At 36.8% G+C, this 14012-nt stretch overlaps 1 protein-coding gene across 2 annotated transcripts in view; it reads left to right on the forward strand.

Moving 5' to 3' along the window:
- CCDC186 (coiled-coil domain containing 186) overlaps positions 1-12580 on the forward strand; it is a 51608-nt gene extending 39028 nt beyond the window's left edge. For both annotated transcript variants that reach the window (XM_008684821.2, XM_040624242.1), the window contains exons 12-17: positions 1114-1369; positions 2251-2440; positions 3569-3649; positions 5168-5378; positions 7524-7743; positions 8374-12580. In XM_008684821.2, the coding sequence (XP_008683043.1) occupies positions 1114-1369; positions 2251-2440; positions 3569-3649; positions 5168-5378; positions 7524-7743; positions 8374-8457 (1042 nt within the window). In that variant the 3' untranslated portion in view covers positions 8458-12580. The remainder of the gene's footprint in view (positions 1-1113; positions 1370-2250; positions 2441-3568; positions 3650-5167; positions 5379-7523; positions 7744-8373) is intronic.
- Positions 12581-14012: the final 1432 nt, after the last annotated feature.

The following is a 14012-nucleotide window of genomic DNA, read 5'->3' on the forward strand; positions in this document are numbered from 1 at the left end:
CTGGGCATCTTCCTTGGTTCTCTTCTTCTCCTCATGCATCTAACCAGTCACAGAGTATTATTGACGAACTCTTCAGTGTCTTTCAAGTTCATTAATTTTCACACCCCCACCACTGCTGCCATTGTGCTTTCATCTAGAAAACTGCCACAGCTTCTAAACTGGTTTTGTTGTTTTGTTTTTTGCTTCCCCTGTAATCCATTTCCTATACTTTAGTTAGCATAATCTTTTTAAAAAGGAAATGTCAAAACCTTTCAGTGATTTCCCATTGCCTCAGGGACTGTGCAGTAAGTTCAGATGCCATAGCATGGTTTGGAAGATCATTAGTGAGCTTGCTTCTCCCTCTGTGCCTTCTCTTTTCACACTCTTGGGTGTCAGCAGTAGTTGTTTACAAATGTGGATTGATTGTCTCCTAGGTGCGTGGGCTGTGTTAAGTGCTGTCCTATCCTCATCAGTGTTGAACATGTGTTTGTTAGAACCAACAAGAAAGTCATTCTCGTTACCTTCCCAGATCTAGCACATCCTGCTTCTTCTACCTGGAGCATATTTTGTTGTCCCACTCACTCCTACTTTTTCTTCAGATCAGAAGGTAGCAAACTGGGGCTCACGAGCCAAATCCAGCCCACTGCCTTTTTTTGTAAATAATTTGTTTTTGGAACACAGCTACTCTCATTCCTTCATGAATGATCTGTGGCTGCTTTCACACTGCAGTGGCAGGGTTGAACACTTGCTGTAAGGACCATATGCTGTAGAAACTTAAATTGTTTACTGTCTGGGCCTTTTACAGGAAACGTTTGCTAGCCCCTACTTTATTACTGTAAACATCACTTGTACTAGGTGAGGCAACCCAGTCTGTGCTTCCATCATCAAAAACATGTAATTTCCTTACTTGACAGAAAGCTCTTTGAAAGCAGGGCCCACGTTGGTCTTATTCACTTATATTCGCAGCTCTTAGTTCCTAGCATATATTAGGTAGTCCTACAAATCCAAATAAATAATTTGGATGAATGAATAAAAGTACCTTTATGAAGTATTTTATTTGATGAAAATCCCAAACCATTAATGTAATGTCTTTTAGTAGTTTATTTTTTCTTAAGTATAAACTTTGTTTTTTAGAGGTAAACAAGAAATTGAAAATTTGAAGGAAGAAGTGGAAAATCTTAATTCTTTGATTAATGACCTACAAAAAGACATCGAAGGCAGTAGGAAAAGAGAATCTGAGTTACTACTATTTACAGAAAAGCTCACTAGTAAGAATGCACAACTACAATCTGAATCCAATTCTTTGCAGTCACAATTTGATAAGCTTTCCTGTAGTGAAAGTCAGTTACAAAGCCAGTGTGAACAAATGAAACAGACAAATACTAATTTGGTGAGTATACATTTACATTTAACTTTTAAAGCAACATACAAGAAGCACAAATTAAATTTTCCTGTTAGCATAAACCTACTGGTTAAGTTGAGCTCTTTTTTTTTATTGGCCTGATTGTCTTGTAATTTCAAATGCTGTGAGAAGTTTTTCCTTCCAGCTTGTTTAAAGTGTCCTTTTCCTTCCTATTTATATAATTTATAATAAAATACCTCCCTAAAGTGTTTATGAAAATATTTCATTTTCGAAAATAAGAAAAACCATGGTTTTTGTTATTAGTAACTGGAATTACCACATAGTTATGTGTGTGTGTGTGTGTGTGTGTGTGTGTATTTTAAGATTTATATATTTATTTTGGGGGGAGGGGCAGAAGGAGAGGGAAAGAGAATCTCAAACACACTCCCCGCTGAGTACAGAGCCTGACATGGGGCTCCATCTCATGACCCTGAGTTCGTGACCTGAGCCAAAATCAACAGTTTGACATTCAACTGACTGAGCCACCTAGGCACCCCTGGAATTACTATATATTTTTTAAAGTATTTCAAATTTCTGTATTTTTGTAGTTTTTAAATGGTCTAATATTTCTAAGTTATCAGAGTGTCTTTAAGTTACTCATAAAATAATTTGAGCTGTTAGTCCAAAATAAACAGAGACCTCTGATATAGACTGTTTTGCATGTATAAGATGTCAAATGCGTTAATATGCCCCCCTGTGTTCCTATACAAGGAATTTAAGGAGTGCAGGAAACAAAACCTAGTAAGGAGCAATTCTGGAAGAATCTACCATCAAGGACCTTGTATTTTCAGGTTTTAAACTGTGAGCAGTAATGGAAACAAACAGGTATTAGAATTGGTGTTTTTCGTTTGATCTTATTTGATATTTAGGAAAGTAGATTGTTGAAGGAGGAAGAACTGCGAAAAGAGGAGGTCCAGACTCTGCAAGCAGAACTCACCTGCAGACAAACAGAAGTTAAAGCATTGAGTACCCAGGTCGAAGAACTAAAAGATGAATTAATAACCCAGAGACGTAAACATGCCTCCAGTGTCAAAGATCTTACCAAACAACTCCAGCAAGGTACAAAATTCTCGCACACTTAGACCTTAATGTTGCATCTTCCAGTCATTAAGGATTTATAGAAAAAAATATATTTTACATCAGGTTCTACCACACTGATTAGTGCTGTATGTTCTTTTTAATATATTAATGTTTATAAACTAAATTGCTAAACTTCTTGGAGTTCCATGAATAGTTTATAACATCTTCTATTCTAAAGGACTTTTGTTCACAGAATCCCAAAGTGTGAGAGTTGGGAATATACTTGAGGACAGTATTGTCTAAACTTTTTTGATCACATACTCCAATCAGTGAAAAGTATTTAAGCATTTGTTCTCAGATTTATATATATTTATTTATAAATTTTAAACGTGTATCACTCTACATTAAAAAACATGAAAAATAGAATCTGATGAAAATAAATATAAAAATGAATACGAAATGCAAGTATAAATGGAAGTTCTAGTATTTTCTCCGTACACATGCTAGGAGTTGTTTCGTGCAGCGTCTAGGGTACCTGCATCCCACCTTGTAGACCTCTACCTTAGAGAACATTAAGCCCTGACCCTTCCATCTTAGAGGAAACTGAGACCCAAACACAATGATTAACAGCTGGGACTGGAACCCAGATTTCTTTCATTTAAAAATTTAAACAATTTAAACTATGCTATGTGCTTGGATACAAATGTGATGTATTTCAGCTTCCTAATCTCTACTATTCTCACTAACTTTGTATTAAAATTGAATGAAATATAGTATTAAGATAAACGAGATTTAGCATTTACTTAATATGAATATATTTAGATATTTGCCGTAAGAATTCAGTTTGTTTTAATAGCTATAATTGAAGGGAAATTCCTGGTATCATAGGGGTCATCTAAATCCATCAGGACTCTGAACATTAGGTCACTATGCCTAAGTGATGTGATCATAGTGTTGTTTTTAGATATTTTGTATTTGACCTGTACATTTCTAGATATCATTTTATATGAATGACAACAATAGCCCTCCCGTCTAAAGTATGTATTCCACAAATTTCTCTTGTGTTTAAGCCATTTTTGCCTGAGCGATTTTAGCAAGTAAAATCAGAAATAGTGGGGCACATGGTCATGGTAATTGTCACGAGTAATTTGTTTCTTTTTCCTGTAGCACGAAGAAAATTAGATCAGGTTGAGAGTGGAAGCTATGATAAAGAAGTCAGCAGCATGGGGAGTCGTTCAAGTTCATCAGGTAAAAAACTTCTGGTTTCAGTTGTTATCTAGTGACTGACTGTAAAAAGAAGTAGCATTTTTTTGTGTGTTGAAGTGTTGATATGCTTTTTTTTTTTTCCCATTTTGAGTTATAAAAAGTAGTATTATTTCCAGGTAAATAAGTTCTCATCATTACCCAGGGGTTCATGCTCGTCATGGGGTTCTGGATGACCTGTCTCCCTGCCTCCTATTGTCTTACCTGCTTCTTCTTTATTCTTTGTGACAATTTCCTCTTCCATTTTTAAATTTGGATTTGTATCCATCCATATAGAGAGATTTGTTATAATATGGTCTCTCTTTTTTTTTTACTTTTATATTTTAACACCTGAAAACTAATGAAATGATCATCATTATATATCAGGATTTTTTATATACACATGGTATGTTTAAATCTTTTGGCTTTTCCCATGGTAAATATGCCTGTGGTCTAAAGTGAAAATGAATAGTCTATAAAATTATGATTGATATCATTGTGGAAATGGTAATTAGCAAAATATCAGTGTATTTGTCATTTTGGAATGCCAGGAATCGTGCCAAGCACTTTAAACATATTTACTCTGCAGAATAGTCCTGTGAGGTGTTACAATTCGCATTTTAGTGATGAGGAAAGGAAGGTTCAGAATGGTTCCATGACTTGCCCCAAATTCACAGTGGCAGAACTCTCAGACTCTAGGGTGTGTGTGTGCTGTGACACTACACTCCCTCCCAGGAGTTGCACATTAGGGGGGAAACATCAACTATTGCGGTAGTGGGAAGATCAATACTAGAAAGAACATGGGTTGAAACTACACATAGGTATTTAGAACCCAGGTCTGTCATTTATTAGTGTGTGACCTTAGATAAAGGTATAGTACTGTCTTAAATCTACAAAATGGAGTTGAAAAAAGACTTTTGTTTGTGGGATAAAGAGGATCAGAAATTTTTCTCAACTGATGTTGATTAAAGTAATAGCTAACATTTACTGAGTGCCTACTTACACGCACTGTTCCAAGCACTTCACATATTTTAACTCATTTAAATGAGGATAACAGTCCTATGAGGTAAATAATATTATTCCCATTTTAAGATGAAGTGACCAAGGCACAGAGAGTTAAATAACTTGTCCAACGGCACACAACTAGAAAGTAGAGGAGTGGAATTTGAGCCTAGGGAGACTGGCTTCAGAGCTTAACCCACCGGCTGTGTTCTCTCTCTCTCTCTCTCTCTCTCTCTCTGTTTTTGGCTCTCAGTTTCACTTCAGACTTGTTATTCTGACTTTTTCTTGAGTTTCCTGCTTCCTCATCCTGTTCCTGAGAGACATAATAGGTCCTTTGGGTACTTCTGTCATTCATGTATTCAGAAATAAGAACTCAGGCCAGGTATGACTTGTGTTCTGTGCCCAACTCTGTTCAATCAAATATTTGTGAGTTATACTAGAAGAAATAATATGCGACATTAGCAGATGACTCTAGACTGAGTACAATATCTAAACTGATTTTTTTTTTTTTTTTGTCTTCAGGGTCCCTCAATGCTCGAAGCAGTGCAGAAGATCGATCCCCAGAAAATACCGGGTCGTCGGTAGCTGTGGATAACTTTCCAGAAGTGGACAAGGCCCTGTTGATTGAGAGGATCGTAAGGCTGCAAAAGGCACATGCCCGGAAAAATGAAAAGATAGAATTTATGGAGGATCATATCAAACAATTGGTGGAAGAAATCAGGAAAAAAACAAAGTATGTATTATTATAATAACACAATCTGTGTTTGAAATACCGTACTTATGTGGTAAAGTTAACTGTTTTCAAAATTAATCATATCAAGAGCCCATCTTTCAAAAAATAATTCTTAATTTTAGTAATTCAGTTACCAGTCTTTTAGTGATCACTTACTGTGTTCTAGGTTTTGGGAATACAGAGATGGAAGAAAACACAGGTCTTTAAGGTGATCTAGAGTTCAGTAGATCTTAATTTTTTTAAGAGACTGAGATAACTTTGGATTTAATAAAAGCACTCTGTTAGCTTTTGCTTTTCATGACTGTGACTCTAAGAGAGAGATGGGGTTGTGGGTTATCTTTCCTGTTGGATAGGATATAGCAGGTAATTTATTGGGCACCTGCCAAGTACAAGGTCCTGTGCGTATGACTTAACAAAATTTCATTGATTTCTTACAACTCAGGGACAAATAAATTTACTGGTGGTGTTCAAGTCAAATCACTAAATGTTCTAGAGTCATCACTAATCCAGTAAGTGACAGACCAAGAGCTGGGGATCTGGGCCCAGCTGGGACCAGGTCAATGTGACCTTAAGTCAAAAGCTGGCTGCTCAAGCTCCCAGCAGCTGGGCACCAGGGGCCTCAAGCTAAGAACCAGCCGTTTGAGTGGTGACCTCCGGGGCCTCAGGGTGGCCTGGCCCCTGAGCGGGGTGCTGCTGGCCTTCCGTGGGGTGGGCGGAATGCCTGGTCAGCACAGCCTGAAATCTGCTGTGCGGTGCGTTCCATACACGTTTAATGTACACGAATGTTCTTTCTTTTGGTATCATGCATGAAACCTTACTTCTTCTCACTTTCGTGAGATGTATTTTCATGCATTTTTGTTTTCTGTTTCTTCTCCCTGCTAACTGGACTCTGGCATGGTTTTTTGTTCAGCTCACCTGCGGGTTCTCCATCCTGACCCTGTGGCCTGTGACCTTTCCTCCTCATCCCTCCAATGGCTTGTTCTCCCCTCCCAGGAGCTGGGTTCTCTGGGGCTTGGGCCTTCCTTCCTCACCTGGTAAAAAGAAAAGAAAAGAAAAAAAGAAAGAAAGAAAGAAAAAAATGTGCTGTGCAAAATTTCTCTTAAAAATACCATAGTCTTGGTGCGCCTGGGTGGCGCAGTTGTTAAGTGTCTGCCTTCGGCTCAGGGCGTGATCCCAGCGTTCTTGGATGGAGCCTCACATCAGGCTTCTCCACTAGGAGCCTGCTTCTTCCTCTCCCACTCCCCCTGCTGTGTTCCCTCTCTCACTGGCTGTCTCTCTCTGTCAATAAATAAAAAAAAATCTTAAAAAAAAAAATACCATAGTCTTTTAAGAGGTTTTTTTTTTTAATATATTGCAACGCCTTACCAGTGACTTTTTAATTTTTATTTTGAAATAATTTTAGACTTAGAGAAAAGTTGGCCCATGACTTTTAAAAGAAAAAGAAGGGATGCGTGGGTGGCCCAGTCGGTTAAGTGTCTGACTCTTGATTTCAGCTCAGGTCGTGATCTCAGTGTTGTGAGGTTGAGCCCTGTGCTGCCACCCCCGCCCCATCGCGTGCTCACGCACACATGCGTGCGTGCGCGCTCTCTCTAAATAAACAAATCTTTAAAAAAAAAACAAAAACGAATAAAGTTCTAAGTTTAATAACAAGAAAATAGAAAATACTGAAATGGAGCAATAAAGAAATTACTCAAAAATATTTTGATTAATAAGGAAAGAAAAAACAATGTTTATATATCTCTAATATAAATACCATGTTGAACAAAAATGGGATTAAGACATCATCTGGAGCACCTGGGTGGCTCAGTCAGTTAAGTGTCTGCCTTCAGCTCAGGTCACGATCCCAGGGTCCTGGGATCGAGCCCCAAGTTGAGCTCCCTGAGCAGCGGGGAGTCTGCTTCTTCCTCTCCCTCTGCTTGCCACTCCCCCCTGCTTGTGGGCACACTCTCGCTTTCTTTCTCAAAAAAAAAAAAAAAAAAAGATACTATGTGAATAAGAAAAATTATTTTCTAACATATTACTGTTAACCTAATAGGTGCTTGTTTTATGCTAATCATCTTCATGCTTATGATCATTTGACTCTTGTAAATTTTAGTGTTTTTAATTCTGCAGGTACATAATTGATCGTGTCGTTTTATTTTGCAGAATAATTCAGAGTTACATTTTACGGGAAGAATCAGGCACACTTTCATCAGAGGCATCAGATTTTAACAAAGTCCATTTAAGCAGACGGGGTGGGATTATGGCATCGTTATATACATCCCATCCAGCTGATAGTGGATTAACACTGGACCTCTCTTTGGAGATCAGCAGAAAATTACAGGCTGTTTTGGAGGATACATTACTAAAAAATATTACTTTGAAGGTATCTATATTTCTCATTTACTTACCAACCAGTAAGTGAGCGTGGCATAATGGTACCTCTTTCACAGTGTGAGCTAGCCCGTAATTGAACTAGTTCTATAATGCAGGGTAACCATTTTACCTGGAGATAAAATTTTTGTGTTTTTCTTATTGAAAAATACAGTTTTTTAAACTCTCAAGGAAAGGAGGAAAGAGCAAAAAATCAGCTTAACTATTGGACAGATAGTTGTTTATTTTGCAGTGGGTGGCCTTTGACCTGTATGGTTATAATCGATTGCTGAGGCTCTGTTTTAAGATTAAGGCATTCATTTTCTAATGTATATTTTCCAGCTTTACTTTTTGCAGCTTCTACCTGACCCAGCTATTCTATTTGTGCTATGTTTGGGCCTTGATAGTAAATCTAGTAACAAATCTGTGCACTAAAATTGGCTGTAGCTTCAGTAAAAAGATTCCAAAATGTATAGAACTTATTTACTGAAAACTGCCATGTACCTGGTTTATGCCACAGGGCATTGAAGACTAATCCTCACCCTTTCAGGGTCAAAATTTAAGCAAAAACAGTTCAAACTGAATCTACGTACTTATGATATTTAATACTTCTGTTTTCTTTTCCCTTTTCTAATTGGTAAAGGAAAATCTACAAACACTTGGAACAGAAATAGAACGTCTTGTTAAACACCAGCATGAACTAGAACAGCGGACGAAGAAAACCTAACACACAGCTGTTGGTCACTGAACAGACAAAAGCCACATAAGGGGCAGGTGCCACTGCCCAGTGTTGTGGGAAACTTTCCCCTGCTTTGTGTGTCAGCCAGTAAAAAAGTGTTTTGCTTCATCTGTATAAAATATGAATGCATTGCTGTGTATACTGTAAGAGTATAAGCTTTGATGAAATTTGTGTTTGTATAGTGAGAGCCTGTCACCGAATTAGAACAGCTGAAATTGCTACTAGTCCTGCGAAGTGCTGAGCATTACTGCAAGGGCTTTTGAAAACCCCTTGTCCACATTTCTTCCTTTGGAAATATATAATGTCAAAAATGATTCAGCTTTTTAAAATTATGCATGAAAGGACATGTGTTAATCATTCAATAATATGCTGTTTCTCCAACATGAAGAAAAGTAAAGTGATTAAAATTTTGTGTGACATTCCAGCATAACATTTGGTTGTGTTTCAGGGATGCCAATGAGTCCTTAAATCTTTTAATTTTAATGGAGGCTAATAGGAAAGCCAGCTCTTGGTGGCTTAGCAGTGATCGGACATTGCATGCCTCTGTCAGGTTTCCTTATCTGTGCTAGGTACGTTTTTTTTCAGATTCAAATTGTTTGAGTTAATTTGAGTTTTTTTTTCACTTTCAGTTACACAAGTTATGATTTGAAATAACATGCTCACTTAGATTTGTGAACTTCAGTTGTATTTTAAAATGTGAACTAGATTAGTCTTTAGAACAGAGAGATGAATAATGAATTCTTTGAAACTGAAATACTTTAGTTTTACTAACATCAAGTGTAAAGATCAATGTTTAAGATATTTATGAAGAACCAGTTCCCAAGGGAATCCAGCATATGGCTCTGTTAACCATTTCATTTGAAGACCATTCTTTACTGTTGATATAATCATATATTCCAGTGGTGTGATCTTACAGTCCCCAAATGTGATGTGTTTCAGTCAGTATATTTATTTAAAATATAAAATAATTACATCTCTGTAACCAAAGGAATTTTAGAGCCAAATTTGTGTATCCTGATGGTTTTTTACAATATTTATTTAAGACGCGCACTTAAGTGTTGCCAGCCATAGTATCAGTATTTCTGCATCATTGAATTTTGTTCTTCCTCTTGTGATTCGTCACTTATTATCATTTCTGAGTGTGGTTTTTCACATTTCGTTAAATTCAGATCATTTCTGTAATAGGATACCTTGGCTAATATGCAGATGTTGCCCCAAGTGTCACTTTTGTTTTAGATTTTTGCATCCTTTTCTCTCCTTAAGTGAAGTAAGCTTTGGGATGATGAATTAAAAACCTTTAAGGAATTGCATGGCTCTAAAAATTGGGCTCATGGTAGCAATGTCCCTTTAATGTGTTTTAAATTTTTTTTAATCAACGTTGTTTAAAAAGATCATTTACTAAATTTTTACTAAGCATTAGTATAGCATCTTATTTTTTCTGTATACCGAGTTATGTCTTGGCATCCAAAAACGAAATATTTTCAAAATGGAAATATAAGTCCAAAAACATCTTTTAAAAATAACTATAACAAGTGTTAGTCTTATCATAATGTGTCTTGTTCTTTTTCCAATAATAATGTATCAAAATAAAGTAAGAGGGTAAGTGCAATCAAATTGAATTATTTTCCCATTTTTCTAGACGTACTATTGATATTCCTAAAGACTACTTAGAGTAGCCAACATAACTAAATTTCATGACTTCTGTGATGGAGATTCATTCATACACTACAATATTTGTTTTTTACCCTCCAAGACAGAAATGTATGAATGGAGACCAAATAGTCATCAGATCTATAGTGTCCTATGGCTATACACTTTTTTAAAATGTATACATTTTATTACATACAAAAGTGAAACATTCCAATATTAACATTTGTGCCACCATTCATTTGGAGACGTCAAATGGTGACACTCTGTTAGAGGAAAGCTTATAAACCATATTCTGACTTACTGTTATTTTTCAAACTGTGGAAAATTTTTGAAGAAAATGCTTTTATTTTCCTTTTGTTCTTCAGTTTCTACTGTATCTTTTTGTGTATGGATTAGAACCGAGCAAAGTAATTTACAAAAATGTGAATGTATCAGATCTTTATACCAATTCACAAAAAGCTCCTAATGTAAGGATTTAGAAGGTCTTCCACTCTTAATATATTGACTATATGGAGAGAAGAATGGGAGTCTGGAAAAGGAAAATGGTCTGGATAAATCTGAGATCTGGGGGAATTTTTATTTTATATGTTCATTATTAGTTGTACACATCAAAGGCTGTTTTGGTTAGCACTATTTTGTTTCTTTGAACAGGAAATTATTTTGTGTGTACTCGGTATATGCTTTTCTAGGTTTTAATTTTGAAGTGAAATTCTTACTGTGACTCCCTTTTTTCCCATACCACTTCAACCTTTAGCCTAACTGTTAAGGATTGAAAATAGTGGGTTTGAGCAAAGAAATGGGTTTGAACTTCGGTGGTGTGTGGTTTTTTTTTTTTTTTTTAACTTTCTATCTTCATCACAATTTAAAGTGATTTATCTTGAACTCAGTTTTATCAGGCGACCAGCATGTTATTTATTCACTTAAAAAACACATGTATTAAACCCGCTATTGCCAGGCAGCATCCGGGGTATTGTGGTTTTACTGCTGAACAAATCAGACAGAGCAGGTGCTGTCCTCATGGCGCTGCGGTCTAGTGCCAATGGCGGCGAGGCAGTAGGAACAGCTCTGAGCCTCTGCAGCTCACAGCCAGCCGCTGTAGGAAGAAGGCTAATCCATTTGTGCAAATAGTGGCCCAGAAATCTCACCGTAGCATGAAGCTTTGGGAAATGAATCCTTGTTCTGGGGTACGCTGAGAGCAGATGGCTGTTTTTACAATGGTCTACACGTTCTCTAACCGTCACAGTTCGATGTTTATTTTTAAAGGAAAAAAACCCCCAAAGACCGTAAAAAGGTATTTGATGTTTGCCATTTTAGTGAATTGTGAATGCCTGCTTCATGCCCACAAAGATGGATCCAGTCACGTTTTCATGTGTGTTCCTAAACTTGGACCAGTATATTATTTCCTAAAGATTTTTTTCATATACATTTAGACCAAGATGTGCTGGTAGAAAGAAACTAAAACATTAAAAACCATTAATATTGTAAATGCTACTGTGGTGAAAATATTTTTATCAATCATGTTGCTACTCAGTATGTTTAGTTTGCCTTACGAATGTCGACTCTAGTAGCCTGTTTTTCAATATCCTTTTTTTTTTAAACAAAATCTTTTTTTGACACTAAGATTGTTCATTTTTAACACCAGTTGGTGGCACTAGAAACCTGAAATTTTTCAAGGCTCTGAACAACAGAAAATAATTGAAAAAGTATCCAAACATGAAGAATTTTCAGGAAGATAAATGAAAAATATAATTGTATATTAAAGATGTATTTTCTGGGATGGAATCCTTTTTTTAAAATGCTATGGCTGTCCACTTTGACTACAATGACGAAACTTGTTTATCTTCCAAAAGTTCATATATATATACATATATATATGCGCATTGTACAGATAATCTTTAATTTGATTACACTTCATTTTGTAAATATGTTTCTGTATAAAATGAAGCTTTTCAAGAGAATTCTATGTACATATTGTACTTATTAAATAGGTAATGCCTGTTTACCAAGTTGTATCTTAGTAGCATCTTTTCCATTATTTATTTACATACACCACTTGTTAAACAGACGGATTCTCCAGACGGTCTGCAAGGCTGTCTCAGATTGCTTGAATTTTCTTTTTTAAACCACCTTAGGAATTTTTGCTTTCCACAATTGTCTTTATTATACCAATTATTATTAGAAGTCAATGAACAATAGCAGATTAAATTGAATGCCAGGTTCTATTTCAAATTTGTGTTTTTATTATTGGTAACAAAATTTGGCCTTTTACAAAAGGCAGATTTTCACATGCCTGTTTTCACATAGACATTTTCACATGCCTATGGGAAAATTTCTCATTGAACTTGATAAGCCAGTAATATATTCACGTTTTCCACAAAACTATGTACTACTCACTTGCCCAAATTACCTAGCTTTAATAATAAAGATCTAATATGTTCAATAAAAAGATATTGAAATGGCATTAATTTCATGAAATTAATGTGTGTGGTAGGTATTTCACATCACGCTGTGTTGTTTTCTGTTTCTCTCACAGTTCTGGTACACTTAAATTATGCCACATACCTTCATGACTTCACTACTGGAAAGAATCCCCTAAAATCAGGGTCCTTGGAATAAGGGTAGAATTAATAGAATAGAGGAAGCTGACATGACGTCTTCCTCAATAGTCTGCTTTCTGGTAGCCTATGGATTTGTCTGTAAGGTATGGGATGTATGCAGGAAGAGTGAGGGAAAGACATACTGGCTGTGGTGGGGGTTTTTTTGTTTGTTTGTTTTTCGTTTTTTTTGTTTTGGCTTGTAGTTGTTAACTGGTCAGTGGGGCCCTCAGGCATGAGATTGGAAAGACCATTCCATGCACTTAATCCATGTCTGTTTTTTTTTCTTTCTGGTCCAATCAATGAACGTAGAATGAGCACACACTTCTTTAGGACCCGAAGCTTAAGAGGATGCCTGTGGCTGATGAGTGCCAATGTGGTTTTAATGATTCTCTTTGAGAACCATGTGACTAGACTTGACGTTCCTGCCTCTGTAGAGAGGCACTATTAATTCCTACATTATATGTAAGAGACTTGATTCTTGTTTCTTTCTTTTAAAGCATGCATTTAAGAAGTATTCTATTTCTGGGGCGCCTGGGTGGTGCAGTCGTTAAGCGTCTGCCTTCGGCTCAGGGCGTGATCCTGGCGTTCTGGGATCGAGCCCCACATCAGGCTCTTCCGCTGGGAGCCTGCTTCTTCCTCTCCCACTCCCCCTGCTTGTGTTCCCCCTCTCACTGGCTGTCTCTCTCTGTCAAATAAATAAATAAAATCTTAAAAAAAAAAGTAGTATTCTATTTCTGAGGAATTTCCAGTCTTGTTTTACTTTTTGATTTCCTAAAGACCACACTGTTTGCCAGATAGACTATCTGCCCCCAATTGCACTCCCAAAAAAGGGATAGGATGTTATATTCCAGAGAGGAATCTCTACCATTCACACATTGCAGACATAGTTCAGTTGTCCATTTAAGATCCACTGAAATAAACATAAGTTATTGATAGTCAACTGCCAGTTGTGTTAACTTGGGGAATATATTAAATACAGGAGGGGTTTTCCACATCATTTCACTATATAGTCTTTGTTTTTAATAAAGGCCCAAGGGCAGTTAGTCATGTGTTTGTATATGTTTTCAGCACCCTCCCACTTTGCTGGTCCCAGGAAATATCAGTTAAACCTGCCACACTTACCTGTGATTTCTTGGGGGGCTTTTTATGAGCTCTGACTAGGCGAGACACCTGCAAATGTCCATCACGCCAACTGCCCTTGCTGCAGGTTTGAGCTCTTTCTGCCTGCCCCCCCACCCCGCCGCCACCGTGGGAGAAGCACTCAGTGTCTATTCCTCCATCAGAGCGCCCTTAGAT

The sequence above is a fragment of the Ursus maritimus genome, unplaced genomic scaffold (genome assembly GCF_017311325.1).
Source record: "Ursus maritimus isolate PB19 unplaced genomic scaffold, ASM1731132v1 scaffold_7, whole genome shotgun sequence".
NCBI lineage: Eukaryota > Metazoa > Chordata > Mammalia > Carnivora > Ursidae > Ursus > Ursus maritimus.